At 40.9% G+C, this 19,523-nt stretch overlaps 1 protein-coding gene across 1 annotated transcript in view; it reads right to left on the bottom strand.

Annotated features, from left to right (window-relative positions):
• The window catches only part of LOC137331130 (transient receptor potential cation channel subfamily V member 6-like), a 37,523-nt gene extending 20,310 nt beyond the window's left edge, over positions 1-17,213 (bottom strand). Inside the window, exons 1-5 of the mRNA XM_067994734.1 lie at positions 17,179-17,213; positions 16,405-16,499; positions 12,357-12,479; positions 11,165-11,305; positions 1,324-1,422 (exon numbers count right to left, since the gene is read on the bottom strand). Coding sequence (XP_067850835.1) covers positions 1,324-1,422; positions 11,165-11,305; positions 12,357-12,479; positions 16,405-16,499; positions 17,179-17,213 — 493 coding nt within the window. The remainder of the gene's footprint in view (positions 1-1,323; positions 1,423-11,164; positions 11,306-12,356; positions 12,480-16,404; positions 16,500-17,178) is intronic.
• Between the last annotated feature and the right edge of the window lie 2,310 nt (positions 17,214-19,523).

Below are 19,523 nucleotides of genomic sequence, written 5' to 3'. Positions count from 1 at the left end.
AGATTACATGGCTGTTGGTGGGTGTGGAGCATTGATGGTTATGTTGCTTAGTTGCATCATGACTAGATAGAACAGACTCAATGGTCCTGCTAGTCTTTTTCTATGTCTTTTTTGTATGTTCATATTAAGGAAAGTGGTGCAGAGGTAGAGCTGCGTTTCATTGGATGCACATGGAAGCTGGTCCCAGGCCGAAAGATGATGTCACCAAGAGGTAGCAAATAGACCAAGAGGAAGAGGAGGCCACGTTGGAACAGGAGAAACCATTGCCTGAGATTTCCTGGTTGTGTTGTGGCAGATAGGAGCGGAAACATACCAGAGCATTTCCAAAGAACTGGACCATGGAAGAGGAAGATAGCACGGTCAAACAGGTTGAAAGCTGCAGAAAGATTAAGGAAGACAAGAAGGGGTAAGATACTATACTCACAGTCACATTGGTGACTTTGACCAAGGCAGTCTTGCCCTGATTAGGGTGGGATCCAGGCTGAATGGATTCAAATAAGGAGCTGTGGGAGAGGTGAGCATGTAGCTGGGAGAAGACAACACATTCAAGGGCTTTAAGAGGAAAGGAAGGTTAGAGATGAGATAGTAGTTGGAGAGGAAAGACAGGTGAGAGGTAGGCTTTTTGAGGACAACTGTAATAAAGGCAATTTTAAAAGGGAGAGGGACTTAGCTTGATAAAGGGAGCAGTTAACAATGCTGACAACTATTGGTGCCAGGTAAGGTAGTTGAGTGGTCAGGGGTTGAGTGGGAAGGGGAACAAAGAGAAGGAGATAAATCACATGAAGATGATGAGCTGGAGAAGGCATGGGTGAACTGGTTGAGAAGTTACAGAATGCATCTTGTTGTATATGATTAAAGCTTCTATGGGTTTTGAACTCATTGTGAGCCCATTCCCATTACTACATCAGAGTTTTGTATTCCACTAGCTGGGATTATTCTAATTTTATTACAGAATACAGGTACAACCCATTGGGTTCGTAAACCCAAGCTTGCCATTACCTATTAACTGCTTCTCAATTTACGATATCTTCTCCCCTACTCTTTTCAACCTTGGTGGTATCCTGCACTATGGGGGTTGGTTTCTCATTTTTTTTTAATTAAAAGGAAATAGTTTCCATGGTACCATGGCATTTCAGAACAAAGAAGTGTTAAGTACTTTTAACCCATCTAGGTATTTCAAGAATGTTTATTATTTTCAATTATAATTTATAACTGGTACGAGTACTTTGGGAGCAAAGGCTAAATTCCTTTAAAAAAAAGTAATTCAGTCACAATTTGATTGAAAGTAGAAGACAACTCCTGGAATAATTATGAAATACTCACCTAAGGAATCCTGTGCCTCTAATGGAGCACTGTGCTTAATAAGGGTTCTGACAATCTCTTCATTGCCAATGCATGCTGCAAATGACAACAAATATTCACCTGCAGGTAAGAAAATATGATCAAATACAGCCACAAATATCCAGCGTAAAACTATATCAAAAACTTAATAGCAAAACCATCTCTGCTAGTCAGCCTTCAGTCTTGTGAATGTCACATGGTCATAATCAAAAAAAGCACACTTAATTATTTCTAACAAGGTATTAATACACAAAAATGAACATTGTGAAAGACAGTTGCAATAGATTACTGCAGAGGTTTCAGAACTAATAAAAATATATAAAAGGGTTATTCCATACTTGTCAGTGTTTGATTGCTAAGTGCCTATACTTTTATAATACGGCGTCCCTTTGTGCCTTGTAACCTGTCGAGCAGGGCCACATTAGGATTAGAATTTCAATGATGAATAGAGTCAGAAGTAGCAGTAATGGGCCACACATTTTAATCATTTACACAGTCTGATTGTTTCCCTCCTGTATACTCTAAGAACGCCATGGATCAGTAGTATCACAATAAAGTCTATTCCCAATTAAATCCCCCACAACTACACATATGAGCAAATTCCCTAAATACGTTGGGGCCGAATTTCCACAGGGATTCTCCCACTCGTCCGTCATAACTTAGGTGGAAAAGCTGTAGAAACCTGAGAAAAACGGCAACAACTCCGTGAATATGGTATATCTGCTGCTTCCTCTTGGGCTCGTGCATTGCTGGGGTATTCTGTCTATTGTGGCCTATGTCCTTTCTGGCCCTATTATATCCTTTCTGGATTTAGGACCACACAGCCAGGCTCTGATTCCCTAGGGATTGCCTGTTCATTGGAGCTCTACTACTGTAAAATTCCCTAAATACGTAATGGCAGGATATTAGAAGAAGAGATCAAAAAAGATATTAAAACATTTAATATAGAAAGGGGGAAGTTAATTGATAAACTAATCAAACTTAGGGAAGATTAAACCCCTGGTCCGGATGGATTGCATCCGCAAATATTAAAAGAAGTTATGGAGGCAATAGAAGTGGCACTATTACATATATATAAAAATTGATTAGAAAAGGGAATAGTGCCAGAGGACAGGCGGACAGCTAATGTTATTTCTATATTTAAAAAGGGAGATAGAACAAGTCCAGGGAACTATAAACCATTTAGCTTAACGTTGGTGGTAGGAAAGATAATGAAATCTTTACTCAAAGATGCAATAGAAAGACATCTAGAGAACAAAAATATAATAAAGATTAGTCAGCATGGATTTCAGAAGGGAAAGTCATGTTTGACCAACCTTATTGAATTCTTTGAAGAAGTAACAGAAAGAGTACACAGGGGTAATACAGTAAATGTAATATATTTCGATTTTCAAAAGGCCTTCGATAAGGTAACGCACTGTAGACTCATGGCTAAGGTCAGAGCATGTGGAGTCAGGGGACAGGTAGCAGAATGGATAGCAAACTGGCTACAAAACAGAAAACAGAGAGTAGGGGTTAAGGGTAGCTACTCAGACTGGCAAAAGGTGAGAAGTGGTGTTCCACAGGGATCAGTGCTGGGACCACTGTTGTTCACAATTTGGATTCGGGAATCGGAAGTACGATTTCAAAATTTGCGGACGACACCAAATTGACGCATGTAGTTAATACAGAGGAAAAATGCGTCAAAATGCAAGAGGACATTAATAAACTTGCAGAATGGGCAGGTAGTTGGCAAATGAACTTCAATGTAGTTAAGTGTGTGATAGTGCATTTTGGTGGGACGAATAAGGAGGCCACATACTGCTTGGATAATAAGAGTCTAAACAGGATAAATAAGCAAAGGGATCTAGGGGTACAGATATACAAATCACTAAAAGTAGTGATGCAGGTTAGTAAGGCCATAAAAAAGGCAAATCAGGCACTAGGGTTCATTTTTAGAGGGATAGAATTGAAAAGCAAAGGAGTTAAACTTGTATAGAACCTTGGTTAGACCATACTTGGAGTATTGTGCACAGTTCTGGTCTCCATATTATAAAAAGGATATAGAGACATTGGAGAGGGTGCAAAAAAGATTCACAAGGATGATATCAGAACTGAGAGAATATCCTTATCAGGAACAGGCTGGGACTCTTTTCTCTAGAAAAGCAAAGATTGAAGGGTGACATTTTAGAGGTTTTTAAGATAATGATAGGGTTTAATAGGGTAGATATAGAGAAAATGTTTCCACTTGTGGGGGAGTCCAAAAGAGGTCATAAATATAAAATAGTTGCTAATAAATCCAATATGTAATTCAGGAGAAACCTCTTTACCCAATCTCAGCGGATTGGAAGGTAGCAAATATAACCCAGCTATTCAAGAAAGGAGGGAGAAAACAGGGAACTACAGGCCAATTAGCCTGACATCAGTCATTGGGAAAATGCTGGAATCCGTTATTAGGGAAGTGGTAACAGGGTACTTAGAAAATCATAATATGATTAGGCAGAGTCAATATGGTTTTATGAAAGGGAAATCGTGTTTAACAAATTTATTAGAATTTTTTGAGGATGTAACTAGCTGGGTAGATAGAGGGGAACCTTTGGATGTAGTATATTTGGATTTTCAAAAGGCATTTGTTAAGGTGTCACATAAAAGGTTGTTACACAACCATGGGGCACATGGGGTAATATATTAGCACGGATAGAGGATTGGTTAATGGACAGAAAACAGAGAGTAGACATAAACGGGGTCAATTTCAGGTTGGCAGGCTGTAACTAGTGGGGTGCTGCAAGGATCAGTGCTTGGGCCTCAGCTATTTACAATCTATATTATTGGCTTAGATGAAGGGACCGAGTGTAATGTATCCAAGTTTGCTGATGATACAAAGCTAGGTGGGAAAGTAAGCTGTGAGGAGGACATAAAGAGCTCAATTTTCAAAGTGAAAAACAGGTGGGTTGGGGGTGGGGAGGGGGGCATTGAAAATTGCCACCATTTCAGACCCGCTCCTGACCTGCCTCCAGCCCGCCCATTTCCGGTTTTCATCCGGGCGGGAAGAGGGGCGGACAACCAACCCACTCCCAGGAGGTGGGTCGGGCCTTAAAACCTTTCAAGGAGGCTTTGGGCCTCCATTTTTCTGGACTTACTGATTTCAACCCCTGGGGGGGCCAGGATTCCCGGGCCTTCTGTTTTATGCCTCGTGAAAGGAGGTGAGAAGGCCCGAGACTAACAGGTAGGTGCTTAGAAAGGCACTGCTTGTGGGCCCGGAGAAGCAGGAGTGCTTCCCTTAGGCCCAACAAGCCTACATGCACTGACCCCCCCAACGATCGCGGACCACCAGCCCCAGATCGCGGACTCGCCGATCATGGACCCCCGACCCCCGACCCCGATCATTCCGTCCAATCCGATCCTCCGAACCCCGACCCCGATCCTTCCCCCTGACCCCCAACCGTCCCCCCCCCAAACCAATCCTCGGACCCCCGACCCCCAATCCCCCCCTCAACAATTGCAGACCCCCGCGATGACCCTCGATCCCATCCCCATGACTCACGACCCTGTGCCAACCTATGCCCACCCATGCCAACCTATATCCACCCATGCCACTGTGCCCACCCATGCCCCCCGTGCCCTCCCCCATCCATACAAACAAAGACTTACCTGCAGACTTACTTGAACACATCCTCTCCCTGGCTGGCCTCCCGCCTGACCGAGACCAGCCTGTCAATCAGGCCGGTCTATCGGACGGGAAACCAACAAAAAAAATTTTAAAACGTCCTTACGTTGGGTTTCCTGATGTCAATTTGACGCCCCGCCCCCTTCCCGGCTCGGTTTTAAAATTGAGCCCAAAGAGTCTGCAAAGGGTTATAGAAAGATTAAGTGAGTGGGCAAGAAGGTGGCAAATGAAGTATAATGTGGGGAAATGTGAGGTCATTCACTTTGGTAGGAAGAAGAGTAACAGAATATTTTTTAAATGATGAGAAACTATTAAATGTTGGTGTTCATAGAATTTTGGGTGTCCTCGTATAAGAAATACAAAAAGTTAGCATGCAGGTACAGCAAGCAATTAGGAAGGCAAATGGCATATTGGCCTTTATTGCAAGGGGGTTGGAGTACAAGAGTAAGGAAGTCTTACTACAATTGTAAAAGGCTTTGGTGAGACCTCAGCTGGAATACCGAGTACAGTTTTAGTCTCCTTATCTAAGGAAGGATATACTTGACTTAGATGTGATGCAACGAAGGTTCACTAGATTGATTCCTGGGATGAGAAAGTTGTCCTATGAGGAGAGATTGAGTAGAATGGGCCTATACTCTCTGGAGTTTAGAATGAGAGGTGATCTCATTAAAACATGTAAGATTCTGAAATGGCTTGACAGGGTAAATGCTGAGAGGCTGTTTCCCCTGGCTGAAGAGTCTAGAACTAGGGGACATAGTCTCAGGACAAGGGGTTGGCCATTTAAGACTGAGATGAAGAGGAATTTCTTCACTCAGAGCGTTGTGAATCTTTGGAATTCTCTACCTCAGAGAGCTGCGGATTCCAAGTCATTGAGTATATTCAAGGGATATGGGGATTGGGCAGGAAAGTGGAGTTAAAGTCGAATTCAGCCATGACCTTATTGAATGGCGGAGCAGGCTCGAGGGGCCATATGGCCTACTCCTGCTCTTATTTCTTATGTTCTTATGTTCAAAGAATGGTAAGAATGTGGAATGCGTTACCACAAGGAGTAGTTGAGACAAATAGCATAGATGCATTTAAGGGGAAGCTAGATAAGCACACAAGGCATAAATGAATAGAAGGGTATCCTGATAGGGTCAGATGAAGTAGGGAGGGAGGAAGATCATGTGGAGCATAAACGCCAGCATAGACCAGTTGGGCCAATTGGCCTGTTTCTGTGCTGTAGTTTTGACGTAACTTGATGTAACTCGATGTAAAAGGCAAGTGTCCTACCTTCCTAATGAGCAACAAAAAAGCTCTTTAATGCTTTTCAGTGGTGGTTAGGGAGGGGATGAGCAGTCTGATCTTCTAAAACAATCTGGGGCACGGAGCCATTAAGAATCATTAATCTTTTCTTGAAAAACAGGCCACCTGTTAGAAAGAACAGACAATCCATTGCACTTTACCACTATTGCTAAAAAAAAACTGTACTCAAGTATTTATTGTATACTGGTTTAAAGCTTGTGTCACTTCCTGTATATTAATGAAGATTAATCTCAGTTGGTTCATTGTATATTTATTTATCTCTTTAGAGTTGTAAAGTTATTGTTATAGAATCACTAAATCCACAAACAGTTTTGGTATTTCATCAGAGCTTACCATTAGTAACAATTTTGAAACGTTTTTAATAGGAACTTGATGCAACAGTTTTCAAATGTCACCTAAACACTTCAATAAAGTTGTTCTCAAGATGACAGTTTTTTAAAATAGTTTGGAGGAATGTGAGTGTACAATGAAAACAATTCGAAGAATTGTTATAATTGTAAATGGATCGCATAAAGCACTATCGGGTCCTGCTCTCCTCTGCCGAAACTGCTTACTATTCCAGGATCATCCTGGAATGCAAAGATAACACCCGGCTTCTCTTCTCCACTACAAACTGTCTTCTTAAACCCGCTCCCCTATCCCCTCCATCCTCACCTCTAACAAAACGTGTGAGGAACTCATGGACTTCTTTGTCACTAAGGTTGAGACCATCCGTTCAGCTACCTCTGCCACTTCCCTCCCTTCCCCTAGCCCACCAAGCCAAACTTCCCCTAAGGTTTCCCCCTGCCCTAGTCCTGAACTCGCATCTTTCTCTAGTTTCTTTCCTATCTCCCCTCATGCCTTCTGCAAGCTCACCTTGACCATAAGACCCACCTCCTACTCCCTCGACCCTATTCCCACCAAACTGCTGACCACCCAACTTCCCTTCCTGGCCCCCATGTTAGCCGATATTGTAAACGGTTCCCTCGCCTCAGGTACTGTCCCCCTCCCCTTCAAATCTGCTGTCATCACCCCCTCCTCAAAAAACCCACCCTTGACCCCTCTGTCCTTGCAAACTACTGCCCCATCTCCAATCTCCCTTTCCTCATCAAAGTTCTTGAATGTGTTGTCGCCTCCCAAATCTGTGCCCATCTTTCCCACAATTCTATGTTTGAATCCCTCCAATCAGGTTTCCGCCCCTGCCACAGTACAGAAACAGCCCTTATCAAAGTCACAAATGACATCCTTTGTTACTGTGACCATGGTAAACTATGCCTCCTCATCCTTCTCGACCTGTCTGCCACTTTTGACACAACTGACCACACCATCCTCCTCCAACACCTCTTCTCTGTCATCCAGCTGGGTGGAACTGTGTTCACCTGGTTCCATTTTTATCTATCCAGTCATAGCCAGAGAATCACCTGCATTGACTTCTCTTCCTGCTGAATATAGAAAGTACAAAGGAGAAATGAAAAAGGAAATAAGAGGGGCAAAGAGAGAGTATGAGAATAGACTGGCGGCTAACATAAAAGGGAATCCAAAAGTCTTCTATAGGCATATAAATAGTAAACGGGTAGTAAGAGGAGGAGTGGGGCCAATTAGGGACCAAAAAGGAGATCCAAGCATGGAGGTAGAGGGCATGGCTGAGGTACTAAATGAATACTTCGCATTTGCCTTTACCAAGAAAGAAGATGCTGCCAAAGTCACAGTAAAAGGGGAGGTAGTTGAGATACTGGATGGGGTGAAAATTGATGAAGAGGAGGTACTAGAAAGGATGGCAATGCTTAAAGTAGATAAGTCACCCAGTCTGGATGGGGTGCATCCTAGTTTGTTACCTCTAGACTCGACTATTCCAAAGCTCTTTTGGCTGGCCTCCCATCTTCCACCCTCCCTAAACTTGAGCTCATCCAAACCTCTGCTGCCCATATCCTAACTCGTACCAAGTCCCATTCTCCTGTCACCCCTGTGCTCGCTGACCTACATTGGCTCCCGATCCAGGAACGCCTCGATTTTAAAATTGTCATCCTTGTTTTCAAATCCCTCTATGGCCTCACCCCTCCCTATCTCTGTAACCTTCTTGAGCCCTTCAACCCTCCGACATCTCTGTGCTCCTCCAATTCTTGCCTCTTGTGCATCCCTGATTTTAATCACTCCACCATTGTCAGCTGTGCCTTCAGCTGCCTAGGCCCTAAGCTCTGGAATTCCCTCCCTAAACCTCTCTGCCTCTCTAATTCTCCCTCCTCCTTTAAGATGCTCCTTAAAACCAACCTCTTTAACCAAGCTTTTGGTCACCTGTCCTAATATCTCCTTATATGGTTCGGTGTCAAATTTTGTTTGATAATCGCTCCCGTCAAGCACCTTGGGATGTTTTACGACGTTAAAGGCACTATATAAATGAAAGTTGTTGTTGTTGAATGCATTGAAACATATCAATTAAACAAAATGATTAAATGCATTACAAATACCTTATTGATCAACTCAAGAATCTTCAAGGTTGGCCAATCCACTCACTTCCTAACTCATTCTCTGGTTATTAATTGATATCAGGATAGATTTTTCAACTGGCGGTTTTGACACCGCCAATGGCATTCGGGCAATCAGGGACCAGAAAGGTAGGAGACAATTAGTCGTGCTTAGCTCTGTTCCCCTATTACTATTTTCAGTTTGGCTGCATATTTACATTATTTACACTCGCTCATTCATGCATGCTGTATACTAATGAATGCCTTTAGTAGGCCCACTAAATCTCCGATGGTTGGATGGAGGTGGCATCCAGCATTACTTCTGCTCTTTCAGACCAGGCATTAAAGGTAAGCTGCATGGGTAAACCAAACACACGTGGGCACAGGTTTTTTTTTAAGATAAATTATTTTGGATACACGTTTCCTGGTTTTCCTGATTAGACCATGAAGTACAAAATTCTGTTAACAGGCAAACAAATCAATTATTGTTACCGATAGCAAGAACCCTATTGTAAAGAAACCATTTTCATGAGTTCCATAAGAGGTGTCTAGCTGCCACATGTCAGCAGGAGCCTCTTGGGATTGAGGAGGCTCATCAGGTGGATAAGTAACTGATTCTGCCACTTGCAGCAATGCATAAATTTTTCCAAAGAAACTCTAGACACAATTTTATGCAGAGCAGAGCGTACTTGATAATAAACTGTATCTACGGCACAAGTCAGAACACAACAGCACTTTGCCTTTTGCCTTTCTCTCTACCCCTGAAATCTTGCAGGACTTGACTTTTATACCCAACTTCCCCCTCCCTGCTCAGCTGGGAGGAACTGCAACTCCCCCGTTCCACAGCCTAGCCCCTCAGCATCATGTTCTCTGCTGCGGTGGCTGCCTGATCCACCGGTGGCTTTCTGTCACATCTTCTGTCATTTGAGGGGGAAGGGGGAGGTTGAAAACTGGTGGAGGCTACATATGGTGTCATCTTCAAAGGCAGCAGCTTTATACATGCCTAGTCCAGCCACATCCTTGTTATTGGACATTTCCTGAGTGGGAGCTGACTTCTAAGAAGCAATTGAGGGCACTGCAGTTCTGCGTAATGACTCTGTTCATCTGATCCCCCAGCATATTGATAAAATGGCTTGCTGTAGATCGGAATCCAAGACCTCTATAGCAGCAATCTGAACATTTATGAGATGGCCTAGAACCTCTGTCACTAGGAACTCCATTATGGACAGCCTTTGTGAACAATTGCACAAATGTGGCTAGCAGACTCCGCCACACTCACTGCCGGAACTTACAGGTTTTTGGCGCATCCTTTAATGACTGCATAAAATGTTGCTGGTCAGATAGCATCCTTCTTTTAAATGTATAGCCTGTGAGGTCCAAATCCCAGGACTGTGCACTGATAAAGGGCTTGAGCAGGCCCCCCAGCTAGCAGGTCCTGTTACTCCTCTTCACTCATACTCTGTGGTTGACCCGGTGCTTCATCCTGAAAATCAACACCTAAATCCCTGGGTTAGATATACCAGTTCTGGTGCTTGTGGCATGAGAAACGAGTGATGCATGTGCTATGAGGTTCTGCTTCTAGTTTGATATCTATCGAAAGAGAAGAGGAACATGTGTTACACTGCTAACTACAATAGACTTCAAATATTGTTTATATGAGAATATACTGTACCATATGGTATTATGCTTGAGTGCAGGCCTGGAGGGTAGTGAGTGAATGATTAGGTTGAGAAGAAAGAACATGAGAAGGATGGTAAATGCATCATGCAGTTATTTTTTGAAGTATGTTTTGGGTGAAGACCATTAAGGATATCAGTGTGGCAAAAGTTACAGGTATAAGTTGTTGCTAAGTGTGCTCTGCTGTAGAATGGATATACAAGGTAAGCATTCAAAGGGTTGGTAAGGGAGTCTGAGTGGGAATAAAACTTTATGGTATACTCATTTTGCCAATCTAATTGGTACATGTGGGTACTCTTACCTTGACCGATTTGCTGAAGTCAAACTTCTTCTGCATTTGCAGCCAGATCCTCTTCATGGTGTAAATATCATTGAGGTGGATTGCCATTTCTTCCCTTGCACTGTGTCCAGCTCACCCGTGTGGATGATGCCCTGCGGTGCCACACAGGGCAAACCTCCTGTGCTGCATTTCTTCCAGTAGCACTTCTACCGAAGCATCACCAAATTTTATTTAATTTAGTTTAATTTCCTGTAGCTGTGCTAAATATCCTGTTCCCTCTCCCCCTCTCCCAAAAAGCAGGAAGCTCCCAATGATTGGAATATTACATGCCAAGAGCACACTATACATATAATTAGCCCTGACTAAACTGTGCGCAACTCCAGTAGGCATAAAGCCCACATGGACTCCTGCTGAATCTGTTAATATAATGGGAAATTGACCATCTTAACTCTTAGAATAAAAGCTAGACCTTACCATAGTAACACTGACATTCCTCTCCTGGAACAAAGCAGGAACCAGTTGCACGTGCGTTCATCACATCAGCACCTCGTTTCAACAGTTCCTTAACCATTTCCACATCTTGTTTCAGAACAGCAATGTGCATAGGTGTCTCACCTGTAAATTGAAAACAAAGAAGTGAAAGTGGTACCAGAGACAGCTTATTCATGTAAACAGTATAAGAAATAGCACTACACCAAAGATGTCTCACAGTTTAATGAATTTTCCTGGTTCTTTTCGTTAGAAGGTTTATTTTAATCTGGGATAGCCTGATGCTGACATTGGTTGCCTGTAATGGAAAGTTTTCCAATCCAAAAGACTAACATCCCTCACCCTGATGAGCATTAAAACTAAAATCATAAATTAATTTTCAGTTTTTGTTGCTGAGCTTCAATGAGTTAAAATGTAATGATGAAAAGGCGGCCTGGTAACTATTGGGTAAATATTCACATTCTGCACAGTCAGTAATTTTCTGTCCTGTGCCAGCATCAAGCGCTCCCACATTAGAATAAACCTCTCTCTACTCTGGCCAACAATGTGCCTCAGCCCCAACCTCAGTAGAAAACCTTCTACTGCACCAGTGTGGCATTTTTTCCCTTCCATTTCCCACACCAACCATCCTCAGGCCTGTCTGAGTGACAATGCAATTAGTGGAAAATTATTGGCTGTTTTGTGTTGTAGTCCCATGCCATATTAGAACTGAATTGAGCCTGTCCAAACACATTAGACTTAGGACTCTTATAGCCAGCAAACAAAGGAGACTTTCATCTCATCAGTCTGGGTTGGATTTGAACCCACGTGTTAGAGGTGAAAGGCCAGTATTTAACCAACTGCATCATTCAATAGCACTGCTGTGGTAGTTTTACCTCACACATAGGCCTTGAAATTATGTTCAGAAATAGTTAGTTTAATTGAGCTAACACTTCCATTGAAATAGCAGATGAACAATGTTCAGACGAATGCATTAGGCATCTGTGTACTAATATCACACAAAATAATCAGTAGGCAAATTGGTTAAAATTAGCGTTGATTCTGACTTTCAAACATGCTCACTTAGATAAATATATTTAATCTGGATTCTGAATTTCAGTCAGTCCGGGATTCAAATTCTGGCATAGTAATTAAAACTGTATCAATAAACAATAAGAGTATTATTACTATATTTTACCTCTGTACATGTCAGATGTCATTGGTTCATTGATCAGGGATGGCATCATATCCAGAATGAACTCTGCAATTTCCTTATTGCCATTTAACAATGCAGTATGCAGTATTGTTTCTTCTAAATTGCCTTTAAATTATATTTTTGAATTTCAGTTTCAGGATAAATATACAACCGAATACCAAAACACTGGTGATATAATTGCACAACTAATATTTTACAGCTTGTATGAATAAAATATGTGATTCAGAAACAAATGCTTACCTCCCTACCTAACAGCACTGTGGGAATACCTTCACCACACGGACTGCAGTGGTTCAAGAAGGCAACTCACCACCACCTTCTCAACGGCAATTAGGGATGGGCAATAAATGCTGGCCTTGCCAGCGACGCTCACGTCCCATGGATGAATTAAAAAAAAACTTGGGAATGCCCCAAGAAATTAGCTCTACTTCATCAAGGAAGAAATGATGGAGCTGTGCTGTTTTCTGGATTTTGAACGGGTGGTAACCTTCACTACATAGGCTGCACTGCCAACAGTAGCCATGGTCACCACATCACTGCACTTATGCATCGCGCTTATTCCAAGCTACCATAGCAAACATCAGCAGTACCAACCAAGTTACATAGCTCCAATGCATCGAGCAAATTACTGATTCATTGTTTGTCCTGGCTAGAGAGTCTAGAACTAGAGGGCATAATCGCAGGATATGGGGTCGGCCATTCAAGACTGAGATGAGGAGGAATTTCTTCAAGCAGAGGGTAGTGAATCTTTGGAATTCTCTACTCCAGAGGGCTGTGGATGCTGAGTCATTGAATATATTCAAGGCTGAGATGAAAAGATTTTTGGACTCTAGAGGAATCAAGGGATATGGGGATCATGCGGGAAAGTGGAGTTGAGGTCAAAGATCAGCCATGATCTGATTGAATGGTGGAGCAGGCTCAAGGGGCCGTATGGCCTACTCTGGTTCCTATTTCTTACGTTCAAGGTGAACACCTTCCTTACTTTCCCCATAGAAAACAGCAGAAGTTAGAGACGGCACTGCAATTTTTAACATTGCACAATTACCCAAAATCTAGGGTGTGACTGAAACAAACTGAGTGTCCATCAGGGCCTGTAATGATATGGCCTTCATGAACCACAAGGAGTTCCACTCCATCAATGTGTAGATGGTCACTGACCAGCAACAAAGGAATTTCCAGATTAATTTTCATTTTAAAACAATCCTTGGTGCCTGGCCTATTTGAAGGAGAAAGCAAACCACAAGGATGACTTCTAAGAGACTTGGACTATCCTCTTCAGCCACGGCTCAAGACACCATTGAGACAGCTATGAACAACAGCTTAGCGAACATACAATGAGGTCCATACATTCATGATCAAGGAAAAGAAGTCAAAGAATGATACATTAAAAGGTAAGATTCTTAGCAGAGTGGAGGAGCACAGAGATCTAGGAGTGTAGATATATTGATCTTTAAAGGTGAAAGTGGAGATAGAAAAGGACATGAAAAAGACAAATAGGATTTTGGGTTTTATATTTTATATGGTCAACATAAAAGCAAGGAAGTGATGTTGAATATTTACAAGATACTGGTTAGGCAGACACCTGTGGAATATTGTATGCAGTTCTGGGCACTCCATTACAGCAAAAATATTCTCCTAGATTACTGCCATCCATAGAGGCCAACTATGGAACATCCGGAGGAGGGGGAGTCAGCCACAGGTGGAGTAAAACCCTGGCAAGGACATATCCCCGCTGAAACACCTTTGCAGGAAACAGCAGCCAAGCTGTAATAGATGAGATCTTCAACCAAGTGCCACATCCACCCATTGCATTAACAGTGCTTTCCATAGGTGCCCAACACAATAGCCATGTACTTTTTCACCAATATTGTGCTTTGCTCAATTATCATGGCTACCAATTCTTTGATCTGCCAATATCCTTTTCTATACTATCAGAAGAAAACTCTCTGGGCAAAGTGTAATAAAGTGCAACTAAATTTAATTCTCTAAAAGTGATTAGTGTATCTTCCTAGTATGTTATTCCCCGGTATTTCTTCTTTCTTCGTCTGCTCCCAAATCCTCTGGATGTTGGAGACTTCATTTACCGTTCGTACTACCTCCTTCACTACTATCTGCACAGCTCTCCTGTTAAGAGAATGCCAAACAGGGCAACTCCAATTTTGTCCACTTCCTATCGGAGCAGTTCCATATCTGCATCACTGAATGGAGGTGTTTGGCAATGTTGTTGATCCATTAGGCGGTGTGGTTTTGTCATAAAGAAGGTGAAAACACGAATGCAGCACCCCATTACCACAAAGTATGCAGTATCCCACATTTGGGGACATCGCAGCCTTCAGCAAACTGGGTAAGCCTCATTCTGGGAGAACCACCTTCCTGATCATGATCTCTCCCTTGCCTCCTACAATTGCAATCCTTTAAGAGTTGCAGCTGTGTAGAGTTTCCCATCCTACCCCCGATTAAATGAGCTTCTGGCAGCAATCCAGCTGGACCTTACCATGCATAACTAATGAAGCCAAGATCAGAGGCTCGTGTGAGATTGGCTTTTTCAAAAACATCAAGCATGAAGAACACAGAGCTCATGCCTCTCACTTATGCTGATTTGTTAAATTCTTGCCTGGGAACTCGGCCGATTTCCCTGCCTTCTACGCAGGGACCGACAGGAGATGGGTGGCTGTAATCCCTGGAGCTGGAACAGAAGGCCCACTGGGCCCCCTTTTGGAGAGTGAGGGGCTCTTGTCAGGCAGCAACCACTCACTGGATGAAGACGTTGGCCCAAGACCTAAACAAAAAAACTGAATGCTGATCATCGGGGCTCTTCTGCCCCTTTAAGTGGTCTCCTCCCCTTCCAGCATTGCCAGCATTTTCCTTCCCTGGCAGCAGCGGTCTCCCTCTTGGTGGCGGCGGAAACACAGAGTGCACTGCTGCTCGCAGTGTCCTCTGCTGTAAAGTGTCCACATCGTTCACCTGAGGAAGGAGGTAGCCTCCGAAAGCTTGTGAATTTAAAATAAAATTGCTGGACTATAACTTGGTGTTGTAAAATTGTTTACAATTGTAAAGTGTGAGGGCAGTATCAAGCTCAGCTGTGAAGCTTTGTGTCTCGGCCAAAAAACTTGCCAGTACAGGTAGGAGGATTACCACTTGAGCAAGCTGCTGGCATCCATCAAGTCATGCCCGGCATGAGTCAGTGCCTCCAAGAAAAAATGGGGGAAAAAAATGGAAAAAGGGTGGGAATTTTTTAAAAGCCCAGACTAAAACCAGATTTAAGAATAAAAAATACACACCATAGCTATTCAACACTTGGGGTATGAAAAATGTTTAGCGTTAAGGTATTTAAAATCAACATATTCCTGCAGTGCTCATGAGTTACCTGCAGTCTCTCATGCACAGAATAAATTCTATATTCCATGGATTTCTATTGAGTATCCTCTATATACAACATGAATACACTGCCAAGCTGCAATGGTGCATCAATGTTGAAGTATTGTGATACTTGTCATTTTTATTGTAATATATCATAACTAATATTTTGGTTTCTAAATACTGTATTATTGGGCTTTTTTCAATGGCTGAATATCAATACTTGTCTCCCAATTGGACTTTCTTGAATTCAAGTTCTAGGGCTGCATGCCACTATTGAAAAGGTCCTGGTAGCTGAAGGAAGTTAGACAACAGCAAATTGTTTCTAAAGAAGAATCGGGCTGGTCAATGGGACAGAGTGCTATAATATAGGCTCATAATCCTCAATCTCCAATAGGTAATGTCCCTGATCTAGGCTGAAACTTAAAGGAAAGGTTCAAAACAGAGGTGAGGCAAGAAGGGAGCTGAAAAATATAGACAAGTTAATCTAGATCACATTCATGTACTTGCTAACATTCAGTATAGACCGTTTAGAGCAGAGTTAATCCCATTTCCAGCCTTGACTTACAGATAGTGCACAATGGGAAGGGGAGCATAAAAGTGGGGTGGAAAAATTTAAAAGCAAAGAGTAATATAATTAAGACTATTATTTAATAAGATACTATAAACACACCTCGAATGGCAGGATCAAAATCTTTACTTGTCAATAAGGATTTCATGCTGACAGTGTCATTTATGTGAGCTGCTTTAAAAAACTCACTTCCATGTCTGTAAAAAAAATTTGCTGTACTTATTCAAATAATGAAACATTAAAGTCATTTCAAATCTATTTAAAATGTATTTAAAGTCAGATAATCTCGTGTAGATTAGTGGCTTAGACTTTTAAAGTTTTGAAGCTGTGGTATAAATTAACCAAAAAAAAAACCTCAGTTTTCAAAATTGTGACCTATAAGGTTGGAGCAGCATTTTTACACCATGTCTAAAATGAAGCAAAGATTCAAATTTGACACTTTTCTCATGTTTAACTACTTAATACTACCAACCCCACTCCCTCTCAAACCAACAATATGGTCTCCAAAATTCAACACAGTTGTTTCTGAAAAATATAAATGGCTCGTTTCTGTTGGTGACTGAGGTTCCATGCTGGGATTTAGAAAATTGGTCCCATTATTTTAAAAACCTCATCCATAAGCATTTTGAATATTTTAAAATCCTCTTTTAGTATCCAGATGAAGTAATCAAAAGCACAAATATTTAAAGTGAAGATATTCACATTTTTAAAATAAATACTGCTTTATTTATTTAATGTTTCATTGCAGTTTACCAATCATATTTCCCCCCTCTCCGACAATATGTTCTACAAAGTTCAAACCATTGCTGCTGCAGATTGTTAAGTGGCTCAACTATGTTATATATTTGTTCTTAAGGTGTTCTTAAAGTTGGTTACCTTGCTGTATCGTTCATGTTCACTGTGATATACATATGGATTTTGTAAAATACTTTGAGCAGCTCTGGCCCAGGGTTGATTCCTTTAAAAAGGAGAAAGAGGGAAAGGCATTTTATAAGCATTGCTTCAAGAATAAAAACATATTAGAGCTTATTTTATGAATTTGCGCTCCAGATGCAGGGCCCGCCTACCGAGAGTATATATTGGAAAGTATATAAAGTATATATGCTCCTCACAAAATTAATGGACAGAAAATTGTGGGGAGCGCACCCGTCATTTCCTGATATGTGCTGGCAGTGGGTGAGACTCCGCGTTGGGAGCTCACATTTTAGTCGTTGTATTCTGAAAACCTTGTCCTTTAATGTTTTAAGTATTTATCATCTTGCACAGTTCACTAAATATATACCAGCTTTCTATGAGATAATATTAGTGAAAATAGACTGTAATTTTCAATGCTGAATATTACAAGATAGAATTATACAACCATTTAACCTCTTAAATTAACGAAGTCTTGGAATATACTACAAAGATTGTAATCCTGTTAACATTTTTAATTTTGAAATCCTCTCAGTGCCAGGCGAGTAACCTAAAGGACAAATGTAGAAATGGAAAATATTCAGGTTTTTTTTAAACAAACCATGCTTTACTTACTTTAATGTTCCATTAAAATTTACCAACTTGTGCACTTTACACCAGTTAGATATCTTCAAACGAAATGCCTTTTTAAATATTCTTAAACATAATATTTCTATTATTACTTTATTTAAAAATAAATGTATGCAACTAATATGAATTTCCCCATTAGTTCCAGTTAGCATAATTTTCACATATGAACTGTTTTCAGCACACTCTTAATTACTATTTTATTTAATCAAAATTAATATTGGTTACTTGCTTTTTCTTTATAAACTGGAATTACCTAAATTGGAGGTACACTCAGCCACCCCAATTTTATTGTTTGATATTTCACTTGTTAAAGTGTTAGGAATTAAAATATTGTTGCTAAAACAAAGTGGCAAGAAAATTCTACCATGTCATAATAAGACTCATGTAGAAAAATGTCCCCTTACATGAGAAACAATTACAGTAATGGGCATCAGTTTATGAATATGTGATTCTGTTTGAATCACTGAAATGATAATATAGTATTTTATTGCTACAACTCAAAATTCTATATTGAATTATCACAGTGCTTGTAAGTAATAACACTGCAAATAAAGTTAAAAATGATCCCTGTTTTACAATGGGCATTTTATTCTCCTATCCGCTGCACACATTTAAATGCAAATATCTGATCTACAATACTAGGCAAATTGTTGTTGTTTACGTCCCAAGAATTACTTATTGTCAAATTATCTTGAAAATAATTTTCTGGCTTTTGGATGCACATCTTAAGTTGTATGTCTACCTCTTAAACATTGTCTGTTTTTAAGATTTTTATAGAAACAACAAGATTCCATAGTCTTTTCACAAGCTTTAATACACAATATCATGAGTACTACCAAACTCAGAAGGTTTTCTTTAATAATAGCTTATCTTTATTAGCTTGAAGAAGGTTCTCTTGGTTTATAAAGGCACGTTTAAAATTCTTACCTTAGGATCTCTTCTTGATCATTCTTGTATAAAATCTTTCAGTGCAATGTGTTATTGACTACAGAAACAATCCTTGAAGGAGCGACTTTATCTGCCTAATTGTTTTGAAAACACACAGGTCAACTTCTTGACATGTTTTCATTGTATTGTGGGAAGAGTATTTATTGTTTCGGTAACTAACAATAAACAGAAAGAATGATCTATAGAAAGAATGTTTAAATGGATTTATCATTATTGTTCACTTCACTTCCAATGAACAGCTTGATAAAAACACATCATGCTTCAGGGGAAATGTGGCAAAAATGGAAACCCCCAAACAGGAGGACAGCCACCAAGTGCTAAGTTTCTTTAAAAACAAAATCAGATTTTTTTAATGCATTTGCATAATGGTGTGTAACCTCCCAAGTGTAATGGTAAGGGACATAATGGAGCATTTCTAGAAAGATAATTGGAACCAATGACGTGGGAAAAAGTAGGATATAGGTCTTCCAAAAGAATTTTGAGAAGCTGAGAGTGTGACGAGTTTTGGTCTGGCGTAGATGCTTTCTCGAGTTCAGTGGCATCAGTCACTCCCTTAAGTGGTCTGAGCTCCTTATTTTTATCACACTGCCCTTTAACTACTCCAATCTGCACACCAACATCTACAGAGAGCTGGCATAGCTTTGGCAACCAATTAAATCATGCAGATGCTCCTCTTCCCAGCAAACCCACTAAGATATTAGAATGCTTGACTAACTTTTGAATGCTTCCTC

This window comes from Heptranchias perlo, chromosome 13, assembly GCF_035084215.1.
Source record: "Heptranchias perlo isolate sHepPer1 chromosome 13, sHepPer1.hap1, whole genome shotgun sequence".
Taxonomy (NCBI): Eukaryota; Metazoa; Chordata; class Chondrichthyes; order Hexanchiformes; family Hexanchidae; genus Heptranchias; species Heptranchias perlo.
The sequence above is the reverse complement of the archived record's forward strand: the minus strand, read 5'-3'. Positions and strand labels throughout refer to the sequence as shown.